This window comes from Castor canadensis, chromosome 5 (genome assembly GCF_047511655.1).
Source record: "Castor canadensis chromosome 5, mCasCan1.hap1v2, whole genome shotgun sequence".
In the NCBI taxonomy this organism is placed as follows: Eukaryota; Metazoa; Chordata; class Mammalia; order Rodentia; family Castoridae; genus Castor; species Castor canadensis.
Window position 1 is genome coordinate 176,605,659 of NC_133390.1, and position 21,120 is coordinate 176,626,778.

Below are 21,120 nucleotides of genomic sequence, written 5' to 3' on the forward strand. Positions count from 1 at the left end.
GAGAGAGAGAGAGAGAGAGAGAGAGAGAGAGGAGAGAGAGAGAAAGAGAGGAGAGAGAGAATTTGGATGGCAGGTAAGAATTCCAGGCACATAAGAGTAACAGAGCAAATTGCTCAATCAGTGAGAGGAAGTTCTTGGTGGGAGGCCCTGAGGATTCAGCTGTCGTCCCTGTCAGGTACTTTATCATCAGTGCATGGTCTCTGTCTTCTGTTACCTGGGTCGTAGTGTAGCAGAATTCTAAGGAAGCTCTCAGAAGTCTCACCCACTGGAGTGAGCATGAGGACATCATTCCCACCACGGTCACTTGGGCTCATGCAGCTGTGATCAAGTGCCCTCACCAGTTGGCTTTGAGTTAATCAAGGAAGACTCTGCTGGTAGGTCTGACCTATTCAGGTGAGCCTTTAAGAGGGGCCAAGAGGTTCTGTCCCTGGCTTTGCAGAATTGGCTGTTTTAGGGACAGGCCCCGAGGGAAGATGAGGAGCTGAAAAGGACACCACCAGGAAAATGGGATCGCAGTCCTACAACTGCAAGAAACTGAGTTGGGCCAGAACCTGAATGAGTATGTAAGCCACCGAGCCACAGATAAGGCTGCAGTGCCAACTGCTTCCTTTAGTTCCATGAGCACCTGAGCAGCGAACCCAGTCGAAGCCAGGCCTGGCCTCCAGCCCCACAGAAACTGCACAATGATAACCAGGAGGTGATTTAAACCTCTAGGTTTGTGGTCATTGCTAACCAACCCAGAAAACTAATGCCAACCACAATATCCATAGAATTCTGATAGTGATAGAACCTTGACTTCTGAGTTTTGGCTAGCACATTTTCACCCAGAAGATAAGCTTGTATTTCCCAGCCTTCCTTGCAGGTAAATGTGACCATGAGATCGAATTTTTGCAAAATTAGAGCTCACTAGATCTCTTGTATCTGCTCTTTAGGAAAGCTATTTTAAACGAGTCTATAGCCCAGAAAGAGTATGATGGCAGTGCTCCAGTAGCCATCTTGGACCATGAGGTAGACTGTGAGCCTGAAAGCCATGAATTAAGATGGCAGAGCAGAAAGTCAAGAAGAAGAACCTAACTGAGATCCTTAACACCACAATAGGGCTATCACTCTGAACTTCATACTTCTTGTAAAAGAGAAACTTTTATCTTCTTTAAGCCACTATTATTTTGGTTTTTATGTTATATGCTGTTGATCTTAAATATCCTAAGTAAAGGTGGGCACCAGATCCATCTCACAGATGAGAAAATTGAGGCACAGAGAAAGTGGTAAGTTGCCCAAGGTGGATGTCCAGCTGGCTCTGTAGCTGGGTTGGGCTCTGTGCTGGAGCTCATTTGGGCCTCTCTGCCCTGCACTCACTGTCTCTTGCTCTGTGACACAAGACATCTCCTCCATCCTAGTAAATATTTGTAAGAAGGTGGCAGGTATCTTCCCTAGGGGAGGGGAATTATTTATCCTCCTGGCTACTTGTGTGGTGCACATGGCCAGGCACCACCTCCCAGCTGGGGTCCTCGACAGGGTGGGTTTGAACACTCATCACATACCAGCGTTACCAGAGCTGCCTCCCTAAAGGAGGCGGGAAAGGGGCCTGGGCCAGATGGGATGAGGACACCACACTTTCTTGAACTCTCCTAGGCCCCGCACCCCACCCATCACATCTTCAAAGGTTTTAGCACTTCCTGTGGTCCCCATAGCACTTTGGATGAGACCCACCGTTCATGTCGCTCAGAGCTTGCATGCCAGGCCGCCTTCACTTGCCGACTTCATTCCTGACCTGACTCTGCTCCAGACACACAGGATGTCTCACTGTCCCTGCCAAGCAAGCTCACCCCAGCGCCTTTGCACCTGCTAACCCCTTAGCTGGAACCACTCTCTCCTCCAGGAGCTGTGCTCCTGTCACAGGCCTGCTCTGTCCTTTGTCCAGGTCTTCCCTGGAAGGGTCCTCCGTGGAGTCACACTGACCTGCCTTATCTGAGGAGATGTCCGCCGTCCCCCTCCCCAGCTACTGTAGCTTCCTGACACACATCTTCACGTGACATTGCACCGTCACCCTGGGCCTGGCTTATTGGTAAAGCACAGTGGCCCTAAGACTTGAGGTTTTTATGCTTTTAGAGGCCCACACAAATATTGTCATACATTTTACAAATCAGAAGAAAAGAAGCAGATAGTCTAGTCCGGTTTGCAGTCATCTTCTCACCAACATGGTCATCAACAGAATTTTATTTTTTTGTGGAGGGGCCCCATAGGCCCAGTGTGGCACTGCTTACTGTTTGTTTGCTGGGTACCCCTGTTGTGAGCCTCCTGAGCACAGATGCTTTGCTTATTCTCCCCCACCCCACCATCCACTGCCCACACAGTACCTGGCACCTGCCATGCACTGGGGGTTGGCAGAAGAGCAATGATCCCAAGCAGAAGCGGCTTGTGCTCCTATTCGGGACTTGCTCAGTTGTGGGGGGCATCTGGCCTATGGCCTCTGCACTGCCACCTGGCCACTTGGAGAGTGGTACCAGCAAGGCTGGGAAGCGGGGGTACTGGGGTGAGAACAGGGCATCGAGAGAGTGACATGAAACTTCACTTCAGCAGGTGGCTTGTCCATCCTAGCTCCTAGGCCCTGTGGATTCCCCCCTTTCCCAGAGAAAGGGTCTTTGTAGGTGTGATAAGTAAAGGATCATGAGATAAGATCAACCTGGATTATCTGGTGGACCCTCAAAAACAGTGTCCTTATCAGAGTCACAGGCAAAGGCCACATGAAGACATTGGCAGATTTGGCCACAAGCCAAGGGACACCTGGGCGAGGCAGGAAGGAGCCTCTCCTAGAGCCTTCAGAAGGAGGGGCCCCGTGGACACCTTGATTTTGGGCATCTGGCTCCAGATCTGTGAGAATCAATTCTGTTATTCTAAGCCACCAGTGCGTAGAAATTTGCTATGGTCCCAGGCAAAGCATACACTCACCAAAGAGCTGATGAGGGAAGGACTCCAAACACCCACTCCCCGATGGCCCCTGCCAACTGTCCCAGCCCCAACAGTGTCCACACGCTGCTCACTGGCAGGCAGGACAGAGGGCCATCAGCCATGGGGAAACTACAGGGTCAAGGTCATGCCACAGGCGAAGGCCCTAGAGCAGTTTGGAAGTGGAAGGGAGGTCCAACCCCTGAGCACAGAGCTAGGAACTCAGCCTGGATCTGGGGGTTGACACAGGGGGTTGGGGAAGGACACCTGGGGGTCAGAGTTGGGGGCCAGGTATCCTCACATTTTCCAGCCAGCCCTAGGAGATTCCAGCTCAAGGGATGGAGCCCAGGTTTCCAGCAATCATCAGCTCTTTGTGCCTGACAGTGAGCCACACTGGACAGAGAGGCAAGGAGAAAAGACTCCAAGGTCCAAGGGGGCAGGGAAGGGGGAAACCAGGAGAGGGGAAAGGGAAGGAAAAGACAGAGCAAGTGACCGCACTCAGCCACCAACATGCCCACAGGGCTCGCCCAGAGCCGCATCCTCTGCTACAAGGGGCTACACGGAGAAGAAGAAAGCCCATTCTTCTCCGTGTAGCCCCTTACGTCCCTCTCTGACAGGTACATGGACCCTACTATTTAAAAAATGGCCACTGGCCCTCATGCATTTGTGGGACACGACAGGGCATGATGGAGACTGTGGCTGCCAGGTGGCAGCTCTGTCACTTGTTCAAGAGAAGCCAGTTTCGGGATTTTTTTTTTCCACTTCCATCTTCTGACGTTCAAAAACATGTTGGTGATGAATTCATGTTTTTAAAAAAATGTGTAAACACCACACAGGGGAAGCAAGACATGGCTGTGTGGCCACATCTGGACCTCTGGTTTGTGGCTCTGGTCTTTGGCCTGGAAAGCAGAACAAAAGCTAAATTGTGCATCAGGACAATGACAAGAGGGGTGTGGAACGTACAGGGGCTGGAAATTGTTAGGAGCGGCCACTGGCCTGAGTCAGCTGGGGAAGAATGAGCAGCCTGTCCAAGCACCGGCTGGGATTCTAACAGCACCCATCAGGTGACCTTAAGTGCATCCTTCAAACGGAACAGGAGCCCCAAGGAGGGCCGCTCCATGTACACTGGCACCCTAGAGCCTCCCCCAAGCCCACGGAGGCCGTTCGCCTCCAGAGCCAGGCTCCAGCGGCAGCCCCCAAACTGCCCAGGGGATGGGTACTGAACACCCCAGCCCCAGGGCCAGCGCTGCTTTCAAGTTTTGGAGTTTTGGGTGTACACCTCCCCGTTTTCCTCTCTTGTGCCTCTATTTTATTGGGATGACTAAATCTTTCAACTATGTTTGCCATAAACACAGTTAATTTACCCCTGCCTCTTTGAAGCAGCTGCTGACAGCTGCGCTGTAATTCAATCAAGGATCTTTGCAGTCAAGCCTACCAAACTCACATTTGTTGTTTGGTTCCATCCCCTCGGCTTGGAGCCACACACAGCTGCACCAAATATTGACGAGTGTTCACTTCGACCCAGACCTGGATGATAAAGGGCGTGTTAATGGTGGCGGCCAGAGCAGAGTTCTCTGTGCACTGAGAAACTCCAGGGTCCAGGGTAGAGAGAATAAAAAAACAACACACAGAGGCCCAAGAACCAGAACCAAATGTTTCTTTTTATTGCAAGGTCAAAACCCTTTTTATTTTGTCTATTTATACAGAATTTTCACTAAGGACCACTTTTTTCGACAGCCATGGGTACATTGGTCCAACCGTTAATAAATAGTCTTAAATAAGAAAACAAACAGGTTGTAAGAGGGTGAACTCATTGTCCCCAACAAGGATGAACGGAGTGTTTCAAAAAGAGCTTCAGATGGAAATAAATAATCTCTTTGTCTTGTCACAACTATTTACATGTTTAAATGTACAAATGATGCTAACCATAGGCTGTAGGCGGTGAGCCGTGAGCAACTTGCACCAGGAAGGGGTGCCAACACACAAAACAAATTAGAACCAAAAAATACTCCTCCCTGATGATCAGGCAGGGTGAAGCCTGCAGCCCAAGCTGCTGAAGTAGAAAAATTAAAAGAGAAAAAAAAAAGCAGAGGCCCAGTGTTTCCAGGAACCAACCCAGCAGAGATGGAGAAGAGTTCCCCAGTGGGCTGGACTCAGCAGGGCCATAAGTCTTGCCTGGACAACCTGGTTCTTTGTATGGATTCACTCGCAGACAGCCCAACTCTCTCCAAGGCCTTGTGTTGTCAACTGGAAGCTGATGCAACCCAGTTATGGGACCCACTGGCCAAGGCAAGCAGGACTTGCAATAAGAGCTGTGTCAGAAATGCTACCTCCAAGTCAGAATATGTGGTTAGGAGGGTCACCCTCTAGATCCTTCTGCTTGCAACATGAGTCCAGCACAGTGGCACTCATGAGACTTCTCCCTCCACGCTGCTCTCCCTCACTTTAAGGGGCTGGTTCATTTGTTTGCAGGGCCCTCTAAGGGGGGGTCAGCAAGCAAGGAGAGGCAGCCATGATGCCCCAGCCAAGAGAAGCCACGGACAGGAACCCACAGGGAGGAGGCCAGTGTCCTGCTCTCCTGCACCCACAGGGACTAGACTTCCTCCGTTGAGAGTCCTACCCCACTTGCTGGCCTATTCACTCTGTCCAGTTCCCTACTGTGTGAGGCGAGAGCTGGAAAACTCGTTCCGACATCTGCCTGTCTTTCACACTGTGCCTGTCTTGACTTCTGCCCTGCTTACTGAGCAGGACACATTTCTCCTTCTGGACCAATACTCTCCTTCTCCGAGGAGACACCCGTTCTCTCTCCAAGAAACTGGGCCCAGCCACGGCCACTGGCTGGGCAGTCCCTCCATACCACCTTGGCATGGAGGTTTCTGCGTCTTGGATTGGGCAGATCTGCATAAGCACAGGCCCTGGAGCCTAAAATCGAAACTGAATGGAAGGAGGGGGGCTAGTCACACTCCACTGCCCAGCCATGGCTTCTGTTTATGAAATCAGAGTAAACCAAGAAACAGGGATAAACTGTTTACGAAAATATATCTGTAACATCCTAACCATTTTCATTGATTGGTTTTATTGTGACATTTATTACAGGATCTTCTGCTCAGTTTCCCTTCAGCACAGACACGATGTGCCACCCCCTGGCCATGCCCTACCTCCCTGCTGGCCACTGTGGGTAGCCTGGCTGAATGGCAAGTGTAATCACCTCTGGAAGGAAGGAGCCAGGGTGGCACGAAGGGACTGCACAGGCAGTGGCCGTGCTAGGCCCGGTTTCCTGGCAGATGTGTCTCCGGCTGGGCTCTGCCTCTAGCAGCTTGTAGGATCTTGTCCATAGGATGTCACAGATGAGAAACTGAAGAAAGCCACTTGTGCTCAAATCTCTAACACTCTCACACCTTTTGAGTTGGGGATGGAATGGGGGGGGCTCATGAGAGGTGGTTGTTCTGCTGGTTCCTTGCTGAGGCAGGCAGTGGGAGATACTGGGCAGTGAGACACCTCAGATCTGGAAGAACAGGGCCCAAAAGGTTGGAGTCCCAGGAGAGGCTAGTGGCAGCCACAGGCCCGGACTACCATGTTTCTGTACTTCTTCAGGATGACATTGGAACTGTCGTCGAAGTAGAGAACAGAGATGGCGTTGAGCTGGGTGGGTGCACAGCATGGCTTGGGTACTGTCTCCGGGTTGATAAAATGGACCTACAGCAGAACAAACAGGAACCTTGGTGAACGGCCTCCGATTTGTCTAAGGGACATCTTCCGCCTGGGCCAAGTGGCCGTAAGTGACTGTTACCATGCACCCCTGTTCTAAGCGTAGTCCAGGTCCTAACTCAGTTCTGGACTTGTCCCACTGTGCAGGCAGGAGGACGAATTCCATGGAGTTTTCACAGCGCCCAGCTACTGTAGGAGCAGCAAAATTAGTGGCCTGCGAATTCTTAAGTCACAGGGCTGTGCGGCACACCGGACAGAGCGTGGCCTCCTTCTGTCCCTCCCTCCCCTCTGGCCACTAACAGTTTGGGCTCTTTCTTGCCCATGGGCACCTGGGCAGCATGGGGCAGGAGCAAGCAAACTCAGAGGCCTGGCAGGCTTCATGATTGTCACTCACAAGCCAAGTAGGCCAGGGAGAAACAGCAGGCGCTGTGGGGACTAAGGCAAATTGCATTACACAGTCCAAAGTGACCACAGCCCAGCTGGCCACAACCACTGTCATCAGGTGCGCCAAGGCTCAGGACAGGCTAGAGGCCAGCTGTTCTGTTTTATTTTTAGTGGTAACTTCTGGACTTTCTGAATAAGGGGTATAACAAGCAGACATGCCAACGCCTGGTCTGCTGCTCACAGCCTCCTGGCTGTGATCTGGGGCACGGCTTCTTCCATCTTGTGTGATAGGCAACATCACCCCCTACATCCTGACACGGCTGACCCTTCCCTACCTGCTCCACCTTGAGAAATCTCAAAGCAGAGCCAGTTAGTTTCCTCTGTATGTCCCACCAGGACTTCCTGGAGGACCCTGAGTTGTCCTCTTAAACATCCTTTCACCATAACTGGAAAATTTTTTTTGATCCTAAACTCTCTGGTGAAATGCTGATTGAAGAAGGGACTCACCAGGCAACTGTGAGTCTGACCCAACCACGAAGGCAGGGATAGAGGACAGGGATGTGGTCCCCAGATTTGCCCTTCCCTCCAAAGGGCAGAGCCTGAACCCGACGTAAGGGACAGATGAGCCTTTTCTCTTAACACACGAGGCAGGGCAAAGGAGGAAGGAAGCAGATGGCCGAATGGCAGTGAAAAGCTCTGTCAGCAGCAAACTGCTGGTCAGAGGGGTGGACAGTGGTATGAGCTTTTGCTGTCACCAGAGCATTCAGACAGGATGCATGATCAGCTGTGGGAAAGGCCCAGATAACATGCATGACAGGGGACAAGACAGCCTCGAATCTGGGATTCTAAGCTAAAGAACACAGTCCCCTACTCGTCACTACTATTGTTGGGAGAGTAGCAAAAAAGGCATCTCCCCAGTGTGTTTGTGTGCTGGCCCTGAGTGACAAGCTTCTGTTTCACTGGAATCTTCTCAGAGACTCCACAGAAGCTCGTCTTAGCACCTTCTTCATCTGAAACTTCCTTGTTTACTAGTCTGACTTCTCTGATGGAAAACAAACCCTCTAGGCCAGGGACACATCAGTGCTGCGCCCGGCAGAGTGTCCAGTCCCTGGCAGAGTCTACATGCAGGAGACACTCAGGAGACACAGACCTCTGCAGGGCTGAATGCTGAAGTCCAAAGCTGAGAGAGGAAGCCCAGAGCTCTGCGGGGCCATGGCTCTGACAGCTATGAAAGCACTGTCCAGTGAAACGCCAGACACCGGGAGAGGGCAGGAAGCAGCAAACAAATCCATCTCAGCTAGTGCCCAAGAGCATGGTCCCCAGCCCAGGGCCCATTCTCAGATAGACACCATGACTAGCACCCATTATTCCTTTAGGAGCCCACACAACTGTTTCACTTTCCAAATTCAAGGAAATAACAGAATTTTAGGGCTTATGACTATATTCATCTTTATACCAATGTGGTCATAAAACATAAATTTTTTTAGATCATTTATGGTGCAGGGGGCCCATGAAAGTCACAATGTGGCCTTGGGCAGCGGAGGCAAGACCCAGTGACCTGCAGGCTGAATTCCCCACTGCCTGAACCCCTGGACAGTGGGCAGCACCCACCAGTGTCTGTACGATGGCATGGTTGGTGGCGTTCATGTAGGAGTTCAGCGGGAAGGCACACTCCCCCTCGCAGTAGTAGGCAGCGTAGCCCTCAGGTGCAATGATCCAGTCCTGTTTAGAGAGGAGAGCTTGGGGAGCAGTCCAGACACTTCAAAAACCATGCACAGTGCCTGTGGTCAAGTCCCATGTCCCTCTGCCCCCCGCCCCCCATGGCCACCCTCTTCCAGAGGGCAGAGGTGCAGGACTAGCCCTCCTGGGCAATGGGGTGCAGCAGAGGAAGAAATGATCCCAGACTTTTATGGTCCCAGCAGAACAAAATCTGAGGGAAAGATGTCACAGGCTTGGCTGAACCCAGAATGACACATCTGTGGCTTTTATCTCCTAGATGGGAGGTGGCATATTAGAGGGGTTCTCAGTGCCACAGAGACCCAACCTAGAACCAGTTCTGCCCCTCCAAGGCCATGACACACACTGCAGCTTGCTTTGATCCAAACCTCTGTGCCTGCGTGCACCTACCTGTAAGAGGCCAGTGACCTGCCATGTCTTGAGTGACAGTTCTGGACACGCTTGCACCATTCAATAAGCCATACATGTGACAGGCTGGTTTCTAGGGCCTCTGGCACAGAAGTGCTGTTCAGCCAGCTGAACCACACCCCTCACTGATTCTCAGAGGCATGGGGTCTCCTAGCAGAGGCCCTGGAGTCTGGGTTCTGCTCCAGCACCAGCATGCAGGTGCTGTCTGGCACCCTTGGAGCATGGGTGGTCATGAGTCCTGAGGACAGCCAGGCCGGCTGCATGCACTCATGCACTGTGGGTATTGGGCCTGATCCCCATGGAGGAATCTGGACTCTCCAACTGGACACCTCCATTGAGTCCCCCCACACGCTGGGCTCTCTCATTGGATTCACCCACTGAACTCCCCCATTGGACTATCCCATTGGAGTTTCCCATTGAACTCTCCCACTGGACTCTCCCACTGGACTCCCCCATTGGACTATCCCATTGGAGTTTCCCATTGAACTCTCCCACTGGACTCTCCCACTGGACTCCCCTATTGGACTATCCCATTGGAGTTTCCCATTGAACTCTCCCATTGGACTCTCCCACTGGACTCCCCCATTGGACTATCCCATTGGAGTTTCCCATTGAACTCTCCCACTGGACTCCCCCATTGAACTATCCCATTGGACTATCCCATTGGAGTTTCCCATTGAACTCTCCCACTGGACTCTCCCACTGGACTCCCCCCCATTGGACTATCCCATTGGACTCTCCCATTGAACTCTCCCACTGGACTCTCCCACTGGACTCCCCCATTGGACCCTCCCACTGAACTCTCCCACTGGACTCTCCCACTGGACTCCCCCACTGGACTATCCCATTGGAGTTTCCCACTGAACTCTCCCACTGGACTCCCCCATTGAACTATCCCATTGGACTATCCCATTGGAGTTTCCCATTGAACTCTCCCACTGGACTCTCCCACTGGACTCCCCCCCATTGGACTATCCCATTGGACTCTCCCATTGAACTCTCCCACTGGACTCTCCCACTGGACTCCCCCATTGGACCCTCCCACTGAACTCTCCCACTGGACTCTCCCACTGGACTCCCCCACTGGACTATCCCATTGGAGTTTCCCACTGAACTCTCCCACTGGACTCCCCCATTGAACTATCCCATTGGACTATCCCATTGGAGTTTCCCATTGAACTCTCCCACTGGACTCCCCCACTGGACTCCCCCATTGGACCCTCCCACTGAACTCTCCCACTGGACTCCCCCATTGGACTCTGAGGGCAGAATACCGCCACCAGGAGGTGTCCAGTGATCTTATGGCAGTGCCCTTCCACAGACATCTGAGCTCCACAGGGCAGACACATCCTCACGTTCACTGCTGCATCTTGAGCACCCACAAAAGGGCCCAGAAGGCTGTGGATGCTGAAGAGCAGCTGCAGGGTGGGGGTAAATCAGGACTGGCAGGAGACTCTTGTCAGGCTGCAGGACCCTAGCTCCTCCTCTCAGATTTGCCCCTTGCCCTTCGCCCCACTCATCTAAATGGCTCTAGAGGGAAAAGCCATGTTCCCATTATGTGATCCCATCCTGAAAACAGCTGATTGGCTCCAGGACAAGTGCCTGACTGAGCTCTGGGCTGATGTGTGGCTCCCCTGGGAATCTGAGCCATGGGAGGGAGAAAAGGAACAGTCAGGACAGAGGGTGGTTGGTTGTCCAGGAAGCTGGATCCATTCCAGCAGGTGGCACAGCCTCATGTAAGGGAAGAGGCGGTCACAGGGTGGGAACGAGGTATATGTGGAAGATGAGGTTCCTGGTTCTAGCCCGAGTGTCAATCCCATTGCTGCTCTTAGGTTTCATGGGACTCCCCCATACCCTTAGCCCTAGTCCTCCCTTGCCGGGCCACCTGGCATCTTGGGTCTCACTGGCAAAGATGAGAATCATGACCTACTGCACCCATGGAGACAGAGCCACTACCAGGGAGAGCCCCGGCGAGCAGCACACCTCACCCTTACCTGCCAGCCCAGGTCACGGAAGCTGACGTACAGTTCGTGCTTCTTACACGCCTGCCTCTGGTCACTGCTGCTGTTCTCTGTGTTGACAGGAGGTGAAGGAGCAGAACCCAGGGGGGAAGAGAAACATGCAAAGGCTGCAGGGTGGATCTCCTGACACAAAAGCCCATTCGAGGATCTGAAGCCTGAAAATCCACCTCTACTCCCAACAGACGCCTGGCAGGGGAGGTGCGGACACCCTGCCCCACTCGCCTGCTGTCTGAGCTCAGAGCACTTCGCAGACAATGGTTTCCTTCACACACGAGTCTAAATGCTGACACGTGCCTGGATTCCATGAGGGAATCCACTCCCATCCCATCCTCTTCCCCTTCTCACTGCTGAGGGATCTCAGCCCACCCTGTGATGCTCCTCCACCTGCAGGGGGAAGGGATACATAGACAGGACCTGGGACAGAGCCTCTCACCTCCACCACCAGGAAGAAACCAGGGGGCAACAGGGTAAAACTCCCAACCTTGCAGATCCGCACTGCTGAGGTTTTTAAGGAACACAGTGACACGTGGTGTTTTCAGATGTTTGAAGGCATTGGGTGAGGGTTTGCAAATGCTGCAAGATGTCCCATCTCACGTACACATGCTCCACCATCTTCCCTCCACCCTGCACCTGGAGGGACTGACTTCCTCCTGACGATGACCTATCTTTGTTCTGTCATACTCAGAGTAATGTCCTGCCCTTGCCCATAGGTCCTGTGTGGCTCTGACTCCTAAATACTAAATCCCAGTGGCACCAGCCTTCTTTCTGTGTTACAAAGATGTGCCAAGCTCATTTCCACTATAGTCCTTTGCACTGGGTTTCCCATACATGCTACACTCCTTCCTATCATCTCTATGTACCTGGCTCCCACTTTACAATCTAGCCTTGGATCCAATGCCAACTTCTTGAAAAGAACTTGTGAAGTCACTGCTGTGAGAGTCAAAGCCTACTCTCCACCAACATTTGTTTAATGAACATTCAGGACTCGGGGGTCAGTGCCTTGGCTTCTGTCTACTTGCCTATTCTCAGGCTCTCCAGGCCTGAGAATCCCAGGAAGGGATAAAGACAGTGGGTGAGGTGACCAGGGACAACTCACAGAATGGAGAGAGAAGGCCCAGAAGATGAACTTGGTCTTGCTGGGTCACCTGCCCTATATGATCAGGAAGCTGCACATGCAGCTGCCCCCTGTTCCCGTCCTACACCCATGGGCCTAATGTGGCCCACCTGGTAGATTTTGGCCAGGTCCCTCATGACAACTGCACTCTTTCCCAGTGGCTAGTTTGGAGACCCAGCCTGAGCTGTCAGCACACATTCTATCCCCAGAGGCAGGAACTGGTTCAGGGAAGGGGAGGTGAACTAGTTCAAACCAGGGGACACAGGGGCTTCTGGAAAGAGTTCCCCACTTCCTAAGAAAGACTCATGGGAAGACTCTAATCCTCTTCCTCCCATTGCCTGGCAACAAAATAATGAAGCCTCTATGGCTCCAAGTGTCCATAGTCTTGAGATGAAATGACATCGACAAGCTTCTGGCAGGTAACATCTGCCTTCCATTGCTTCTGTGGGCCAACAATGTCCCATTGGCTGGAGATCCCTGGACAGAAAGCTTGTCCCAGCTTGCCCATTCTCCCAGAAGCTCATCCCAGTGTACGGAGTGGTGGACTAGAGACTAAGGTAGATCCTGGAGGGGACCCCAGAACACAGTGATCCTGTGGGTGTTATCTGACCAGAGAGCTAGGACCACTGAAGGGGCCGCCCTAGTCTTGGAGGCCAGGCTGGGTCCCCCAGCACTCAGCTCCTGGTCTGCACAGTGGAGAGATCCCTTCGCCCAGGTGTCTGAGCAAATCACTTCTCAGCCTTTTGGCTAAGATCAAGTGTCGGTGTCTGAGTGTTCAGAATAGTCCAGTCACACCACAAGGGGTGACTTACCATCCTTGGGCAACCTGTGCGAGAAACTTGAGAATACACACACCCTTTAACCATTTGAATGTCATGACAGGCTCCTCCGAACTCAGACACCAGCAGGGTACCTGATGGAGAATGACATCCCCCTCAGTCTGCTCCCCCAGATTCACGGGAATTCTATTGTGTGACTTCTAGGTGAGTGAGAAATGGTACACTAACACGCAAAGGTCAACGGCACCATCAGAGAAGAGCCAGTGGCCCTGGACTACATGGTCCACCCTCTGGAACACATGGTCTTTGAGCACAGACCTGAAAATTTAAGACAGCATCCATCACTATAGCAAAGTCCAGCGGGTGCAGCGAACGCCGCCCACTCCAAATGCCTCCTTCTCCCTCTTCCCTGTGGGGAGCAGGATTACTCTCAGCCCAGGGGTGCTGGGCTAAAGCCCTAGGCACGTTAGCTGGGTCAGGGACAAGCTCGGTATCCGAGCAAAGGATCCTGAAGGGACATGAGGGCTCAGTGAGAAGAAAGTGCCATGATTGAGTAGCAATGTCTGCCCTGAGCAGAGGGGCAAACAATGGCCTAAGTCACTTCCCTCACCCTGCCTTAGAGCCAAGCCATGGCATCTGGCTTAATGTTCAAACCTGAGTCCCAAGAGACCAAGGCTGAGAGCAGCTCATGGGGCTAGCTGTGGGGGGTGGACACAGGACCTGCACAGGGACCTCCACACTGGAACTGGATTTCCAGGCCTCTTGGGATCACGCCTGTCTTAGGAGAAAATGGTTAGTCTTCTGGGCATCACCAGGACCTCTTGCTAGCAAAAGAACAAGGGAAGGGAACAAAGGAGACACCTAGCTCTCCTGCCCCTCGGGTCCTGACCCACCTGCCCCATGTAGCAGAGGGCAAGTGAGCAGAGTCAGAGCCAGTGCCAGCCACCAGACAAGGTGCAGACACCTCTACAAGGCCCAGCCCAAGCAACCAACAAGTTTGGACCAGTGCTCAGACCTGGCTGCCTCCCCCGCAGGTCATCTGGTGAAGGTGGCCAATTACCAAGGCGTTGGGCCTCCAAAGGGGGCAAGAGACACAGATTCTCCACCCCGAGCCACACCATCTGAGGAGCAGTTGGAGCCTGGGGGAGAGGGGTGGCCTCACAAAAGCTTCATAGCATGGCATGCTGGAGCAAGTGTCCCCTGCCCGTCTGATACACAAAAGGCTGCGTGCGTGCAAGAGAGGACTCAACTTGTGTGGCCCTGCAGGATCCCCAGCCCAGCCTATCACGTGAGGTGAGCACTTCAAACGGCACAGAGCACACACCCACGCACACGCAGATTCCAGCTCGCTAAGCCCAGGGCACAGCCAGGGCCTGGTGTTTATTTTTCCCAATTAAACTTCCAGGCAGGGTTCAGAAGAACTTAGACCAAGGCCGGGGAGTTGAAATGCATGGGAAGGAGGCAGATCTCAAGCCAGGTAGAAGAGCTGCCATGTGAGACGGTGAGGCTGGTCCTGGGGTTGTGTAGGGGGGTTTGTCATGGGCCCTGTGAGGGCTGAAGAAGAACCCATGGCAGATCAGAGGTAAGGCTGGCGGGGTTTCCCCTTCCCCAGGACACTTGGTAGCCACAAGACACAGAGGCTCTGCTGGGATGGGGTTTGGCAGCACTTCCTGCTGGCTGGATTTGCAAAATCTGTGACAAGTCTCCAGACTCTGACCCATCCCTCGGAACACCCTGCCCACTCCCCACCTTTCTCAGAGCAGCCAGGATGACCTCACACCCACGCTGCACACCATGACCTGAAAGGGCAAAACTTCCACATTGTCCAGAGATGAATTTCAAACTCAAGATGTGGCTCCCAGGACATCTGTGACTCCTTGCCCCAGCCACCACAGCCTCACAGGTGCTATAAAACTTCCCAATATAGTCCTCTGTACCTGTGGGGCCTACAGCAGTGGGACTCTCACTCAGAGTTCTCAGCTCACTTCCCGTTGAAAGTCTTGTCTGCACCCCAAGAATAAGGTGTCCACAACCTCTCAATGAATTAGGTTCCCTATCACATCTCCCCCCCTGGGCCTGTCACTACAACAGATGAGAGTAATGACCATCTCAGCCCACCCTGAATAGCTCCTCAGGGTAGCCTGTGCCTCAGCTTTCACCACTGAACCCCAGCCCAGGAGCCCAGCATAGAGGAGGCACCCAGATATGAAGGGGTTCAGTTGGTTCCACCTGCCAGAAAAGAATCCATGCCATATCCCCATTCACACCACACACTCTGGAGCTGTGTAGACTACTTCCTCTGCATTGTGCAGAACAGCAGTTTTCAGACCATGCCAAGCCCTGACTACTCCATTTTATAAAGCAGCAGTTTGGACCTAAGCTACTCCATTTTGAGCATAAAGTGTCAAGGCAGAGTAACTCAACAGATTATTTATACCAATAAACAACTACTATCTGCCTGCACATCAGGAAACACAAACTGATATGATATATGCCGATGAATAACTATACCTGTGAATATATCAGATCATACCGGAAACACCAGACACATGAACTTATCAATCAGGACAGATTTAACCCTCCTCACCTGGGACTGTAAAGTAGGACACCCCAAGGCTGAGATGTGGCAGGCACACTGACCCATCACCCATCAGGAGCCTCATCCAGGAAAATTGCCACAGTGAAGGACCTCTGCCTCCGTCCCAAGCCTCCAGCTCAACAGTCTCTCCTGCCTGTGACACCCAGACCACTTCCAACTGACACTTAAATGGCCTGCCACCTGGAATTGCATTGGCAACTCTGCACCTTGAGCAGCTCCTCACCTGTAGTTAGCAAAACTCCTTATCTGCTCCCCTAAGAGACCTTCCTTGTGTCTGTGAAGCTCTGCCTGAGCCTTCAGCACAGCCCTCTGAACTCTGCGGCCTCTTTGACCCTTTCTCAGCCATTCTGTCCCCTACCTACACGTTACTGTGTGTGACGCAATGTGTGATCTGAGACTTGATATTATTAGGCAATGTGGTAATTAATATTATCTAATCTATTAGTGTAATGTATTACACCGATATATTAGTTAACTATATTCATTAATATCAGTTCACAAAAGTTAATATCTGTAATTAAGATTGGAATAAAAGGACTCATGATTTCACCTGGCCATGAATACCAAGTGAAATCAGGAGTACTTGCTAAGTAAGACCTGAGAAATGGGATATAGCTTATGAATTTATTGCTATTCACTGTGGAAAGACACAAATGTGTCCATCTATGTTTCTGACACAGCTTCCTCACAACACCACTGACATCTACCCTAGAACCCTGGAGGACACCCAGGGTTAGTCCCACTCTCAAAAGGCCACCCACCACAGCAGGCTGCCTTCTCCCTGGGAAAGTAAAACAAACATCAGTTTCAGAGTGAACTGGGGTGAGGCAGAAAAAGCTATGGGCAAAATGTTAGGTGAACGTGGGGTGGAGACTGCTGTATCAACCTCACCTGGATTTTCTGAACACTGAGCTTACTTGAGCGATTACTTGGACCACTTCCAGCCCAGGGGCCAGAGAGAGGGTGAATCACCTCAGAGCCCCTGTGCTGGATGGAGCTGGTTTATGCCCCAGAATGCTCACCACTTCATGGCCAGTGGAGCAGGAGGGCCCAGCTCTGGGAGAAGATGCTGGACCGACAAGAGAAGTCACTTCATAAGCAATGGTCTCCCCATGTCCCACTGCTGTGGCTACAAACCACCACCAACAGTGGCTCCAAACTGTACTTGTTTATCATCTTACAGCTCTCGGGATCAGAAATTCATCAGGTTTCACCAGATAAAGCCAAGCTATTGTGGGCCCCTTTCTTCTGGAGGCTCTGGGGAAGAGTCCATATCCTGCCTTTTCTGGCTTCTAGAGGCCACCTACCTTCCCTGCCTCACACCCCACCCATCTCCAAAGCTGGAGCACAGAACCCCTGTCCTCTGACCCTGTCTCTCCTGAAAGGACTCATGCGACTCAAAGGGTCATTCAGGATCATCTCCTTATTTTAAGGTCTGCTGATGGCAGCCATAATTCCATGGGCAACCTAAACCCCTTTGCCATAGGCTGGAGCATATTCAGGGTTCTGGAGATTAAGACATAAACGTCTTCCAGGGCCATTGCTCTGCTTAACACAGCAGCTTCCAGGACAGCCAAGGAAAGAGTGCCCCTCAGGTAGCAGGTCACCTGGCCAGGTGATGTGACTGGGGGTTTCTTCCAGCCACAGACAGGCCTCCTGGGATCAGGCTGGCCATCTATATAGTCCACTGGGAAATGCTTTGCTGGTGATGTGAGTTGACTTGAGCTTTCCTTTTAGGGTGGAGTCTGAGACATAGCTCTTATCAGCACAGGGAGCACTGCATGTTATAGGGAGCATGAGATGGTGGGTGGAGGCAGCTGGTCACAGACAGCCACTGTACTGGGAAGGCTGTTTTGGGCCTCCAGCCCCCAATCCTAGACCAAAATGCACCATCCCAGGATCCTAGCAATCAAGGCCACCAAGTACCCTCAATGTCTGACTCCCCAATTAACCAGTAGGAACTAGGACTGTGTCCACCCACAGTCCCAATGCTAGGACAAGGCCAGCCCTAGGTTAAGGGCTCAGCAAATGTGTGAATTGTCAAAAAACACCAACAGGATGGTTGGGGGCACCAAAACTAACCTAGGACAGGCAGACACTAGGCAATACTACATCAGGAAGTCTCCAGCCTAATGGACACACCAGCCTTCCAGGTTCAAATCCCAGGGCTGCCACTTGCTCACCCTATGCCCTTGGACAAGTTATTTAACCTCTCTGAGCTCTAGCTTTGTCCCTCTGCAAAGTGGGAAGCCACCTGTCTCGGAGCCTCAAGAAGTTGGTAACATCACATGCTAAAAGCTCTGTCCTGTCCTGTGGTGACAACCCAAAAGCTTTCATCCCTAGAAGTGTCCTCTGGGGATAGCTTTTCTCTAGTCCTTGTATGAATCTTTGAATTGCTTGCAATGAAAATGTTAACCTCGTTTTGTTTAGGTTTTTTTTTTTTTGTGGTACTGGGGCTTGAACTCAGAGCCTACACCTTGAGTCACTCCACCAGCCCTTTTTTTATGATGGGTTTTTTCAAGATAGGGTCTCATAAATACCTTGCCCTGCTGGTTTTGAACCATGATCCTCCTGACCTCTGCCTCCTGAGTAGCTAGGATTATAGGTGCAAGCCACTGGCACCTGGCTTAACCTTGATTTTTGATTTTTCCCTTATAGTAGTGAAACATTTCAAACAAACCCAAAAGTACCCCAAAGAATATACATATATTTTTAAAGACCTCTACCCATACTTTAAAAATACTCAAATTCAACATGAGTTTCACATCATTTTCGTTGTAGGAACAAAATAAAAGAGAAAACTATCTCCTCACATTTTCCCTACTCCCCTCTCCCACGGGTGACGTCCCCGGAAGTCATCCACACATTTTCATGGCTCTCCTTCACGTATGAGCAGGCTTAAGTGTAGCCATTGTTTTTGTCTATCTGGAAATTTACACGATTGGCATCGTGTTCTATGAGGGTTCTGCTATTTGCATTTCTAGATTAGCTGACGACTTTTATAGATGGGGATGCAAGCCCTGGGAAGGAAGGGATGTGGGGTTTGCCACAGCGTCTGCAAAGCAACTGGAACAGATTCCAAGTGGCTCCCTGCCCATGTCACACAGGGCTGTCTGGTTCCTTGGGCCCACCCCCTGCCCCTCCTGCCCCGGCGTACCTGCCACACTGGCCATCCTCAGTGCTTCCTGGTTCTTTGGCGTCTTGGAGCGGTTCTGGCTGCGCTGCTTGCTCCCCGTGGACCGGGTGCTGCGGAGGTGGACCTCTGTGGCCTTGAAGAAGGCCACCATGAAGGGCTGCTTGTTCTGGGGCCCGTGTCGCCCAATCAGGCCGGCCAGCTTAGGGTTGATGCTCTGCCCTAGACAGGAAGTAGCCAACGCACAGCGAGTGGGTAGGAGAAGGAGTGAGCCACTAAGGGCTGACAGATGTGATCGTATCTGTGCCTCACAACTCGCCCGTGCATTCACTACGCCTCCATCCACAAGTACTGACTGAGCATGGGCTCTGCACCCAGAACTGCTTTAGGAACTCGAAACACGGCTGTGAACAAAATTTAAAAGGCCAGGTCCTGAGAGCACAGAAGCATTTGCCTGAACTCTTCACCAAGTAGATCAGTGTCCCCTGAAATTCATGCCCACCCAGAACTTTGGATGGGTCTTTGCAGGTCTAATTCGTTAAGAAATGGCCATACTAGATGAGGGGCTTAAGCCAATGGCTGGTGGCTTCACAATGGATGTGTAAAGACACAGAGACAGACACAAGGAAAGAAGATGGAGGCCAAGAAAGACCATAGATGCCAGGAGCCACTGATGCTGGAGGAGGCCAGTCAGGGCCTTCCCCGGGCCTTCGGAAGGAGACAGCCTGCTGACTGGGTTTGGGACTTCCATCTCCAGATGGGAGTAGAGCCCTGCTATTATGACTGGTGGCACTTTATTTCAGCAGGATGCAGGAGCCATGTGGTGGCAATTTCAGTGTCTATAAAGACCCCCCAGGCTGCCCCTGGAGCCTGGACTGTGGGGCCAAAGGCAGAAGCAGGAGCCAGGCAGAAGTGGCCCTGAACAGCCCAGATGAGGTGACAGGGGCCAGGCTGGGCAGTGGGAATGAGGTTGATAAGAAATGGTCAGATCCTCTATGTTAGCATTTTAAGCCCACATTTGGAATTTATTTTGGTTATCACTTTCTGTTGTGAAATAAGCAGAGACACACAGGAAAGTGAAGAAATGCGGGGAAGGTCTCACGTACCCTCATCCTGTCTCCCCAAGGTAACATCCTAGACAGCCGGGTTAAGATGTCCGCAACTGGAAGATGCAGCCTTCGCATGTGTTAAAAAGAAACTGATGGAACTTTCTGAGAGACTGAAAAGCATGTGAGAACAAGGGCAGTCCCGTGACACTTGCACACGCTTGGCCTGAGCCCCTAGGAAAAGGGAGGGACCACTTACCAAGGTGGGAAAACTGAGGCAGGGCTGGGGAATGGAGCATGGGAGACGAAATGCAGTTTTGGATTTAATGCGTGTTGCCTCAAAGCCCTACTTGGTGCCCAAGGGACACAGTTAGCGGACAGTAGAAGGTCCTGGCTGGGGCCTGGTAAGCAAGGGACCGGGGCTTAGATGGGCTTTCTGGCCCCATTCCTACCTCCTCAACTAGTGCTCATGTGAGGCTCCGAGCAGAGGTCACAAATACTAGCTCAGGGCATGGCAGGGCCAATGACACAGCTGGGTCCTTGGCATGAAGAAGCCGGGAGACAAGACAAGCTCACCAGGGGACAGCAAGTGGTGACTGATCCAGGTGCTCTCCCTCTTCTACAGAGGGGCCAGGTTTGCAGCAAAGACTGTGGGAATACCTAGTAGAGAAGGGTCTGAGAAGCTTAGAGAGGATGAGGGGAGATGCTGAAGGACCTGGGGTCCCAGAAACCAGAGGACAGTGAATGGGTTGATCCTTGTGAGCTCGGCTCTACCAGTGGTCTCAGATGTGGACTCAGAAAGGACTCTCTCCCTATGGCTCTGACAATGATGAGGTTGTTGGAAGTATGCAAATTTAATACCACGTCTGGTAGTGAGTGCTCCAAAGGTGCAGGCAAACATCAAATGGAGACAAAGCCTATTTGCACATGACAAAGAAAGCCCAGAGAGGCTCAGTGACCTGCCCAAGACACCCAGGTTGGAAGCTATGATGCAGAACTTGAACCCAGGTCAGACTGACTGAGAGCCAGGGTATTTACCCACTGCAGCAAGGGGTGAGAGGGAATGAGGTCAGCAAAAGTGCTGGTTCTGGAGGTCCCAGGCCCGCCCACATCTGGAATTAACTTCACCTTGGATCCCCCCATACTGGCCAGAAGTCAAGAAACCCAGCTTTCCTAGACCGGCTCGGTACCAGGGGGTTCACTTTGGCTTTGTTTAAGAGAACAAACTTCCCCCACCTGCCATGA

General features: G+C 52.0%; 1 protein-coding gene across 1 annotated transcript in view; it reads right to left on the reverse strand.

Annotated features, from left to right (window-relative positions):
* Positions 1 to 4,586: 4,586 nt before the first annotated feature.
* The window catches only part of Bmp7 (bone morphogenetic protein 7), a 78,766-nt gene continuing 62,232 nt past the window's right edge, over positions 4,587 to 21,120 (reverse strand). Inside the window, exons 4-7 of the mRNA XM_020170147.2 lie at positions 18,854 to 19,051; positions 11,178 to 11,254; positions 8,650 to 8,760; positions 4,587 to 6,642 (exon numbers count right to left, since the gene is read on the reverse strand). Coding sequence (XP_020025736.1) covers positions 6,493 to 6,642; positions 8,650 to 8,760; positions 11,178 to 11,254; positions 18,854 to 19,051 — 536 coding nt within the window. The 3' untranslated portion in view covers positions 4,587 to 6,492. The remainder of the gene's footprint in view (positions 6,643 to 8,649; positions 8,761 to 11,177; positions 11,255 to 18,853; positions 19,052 to 21,120) is intronic.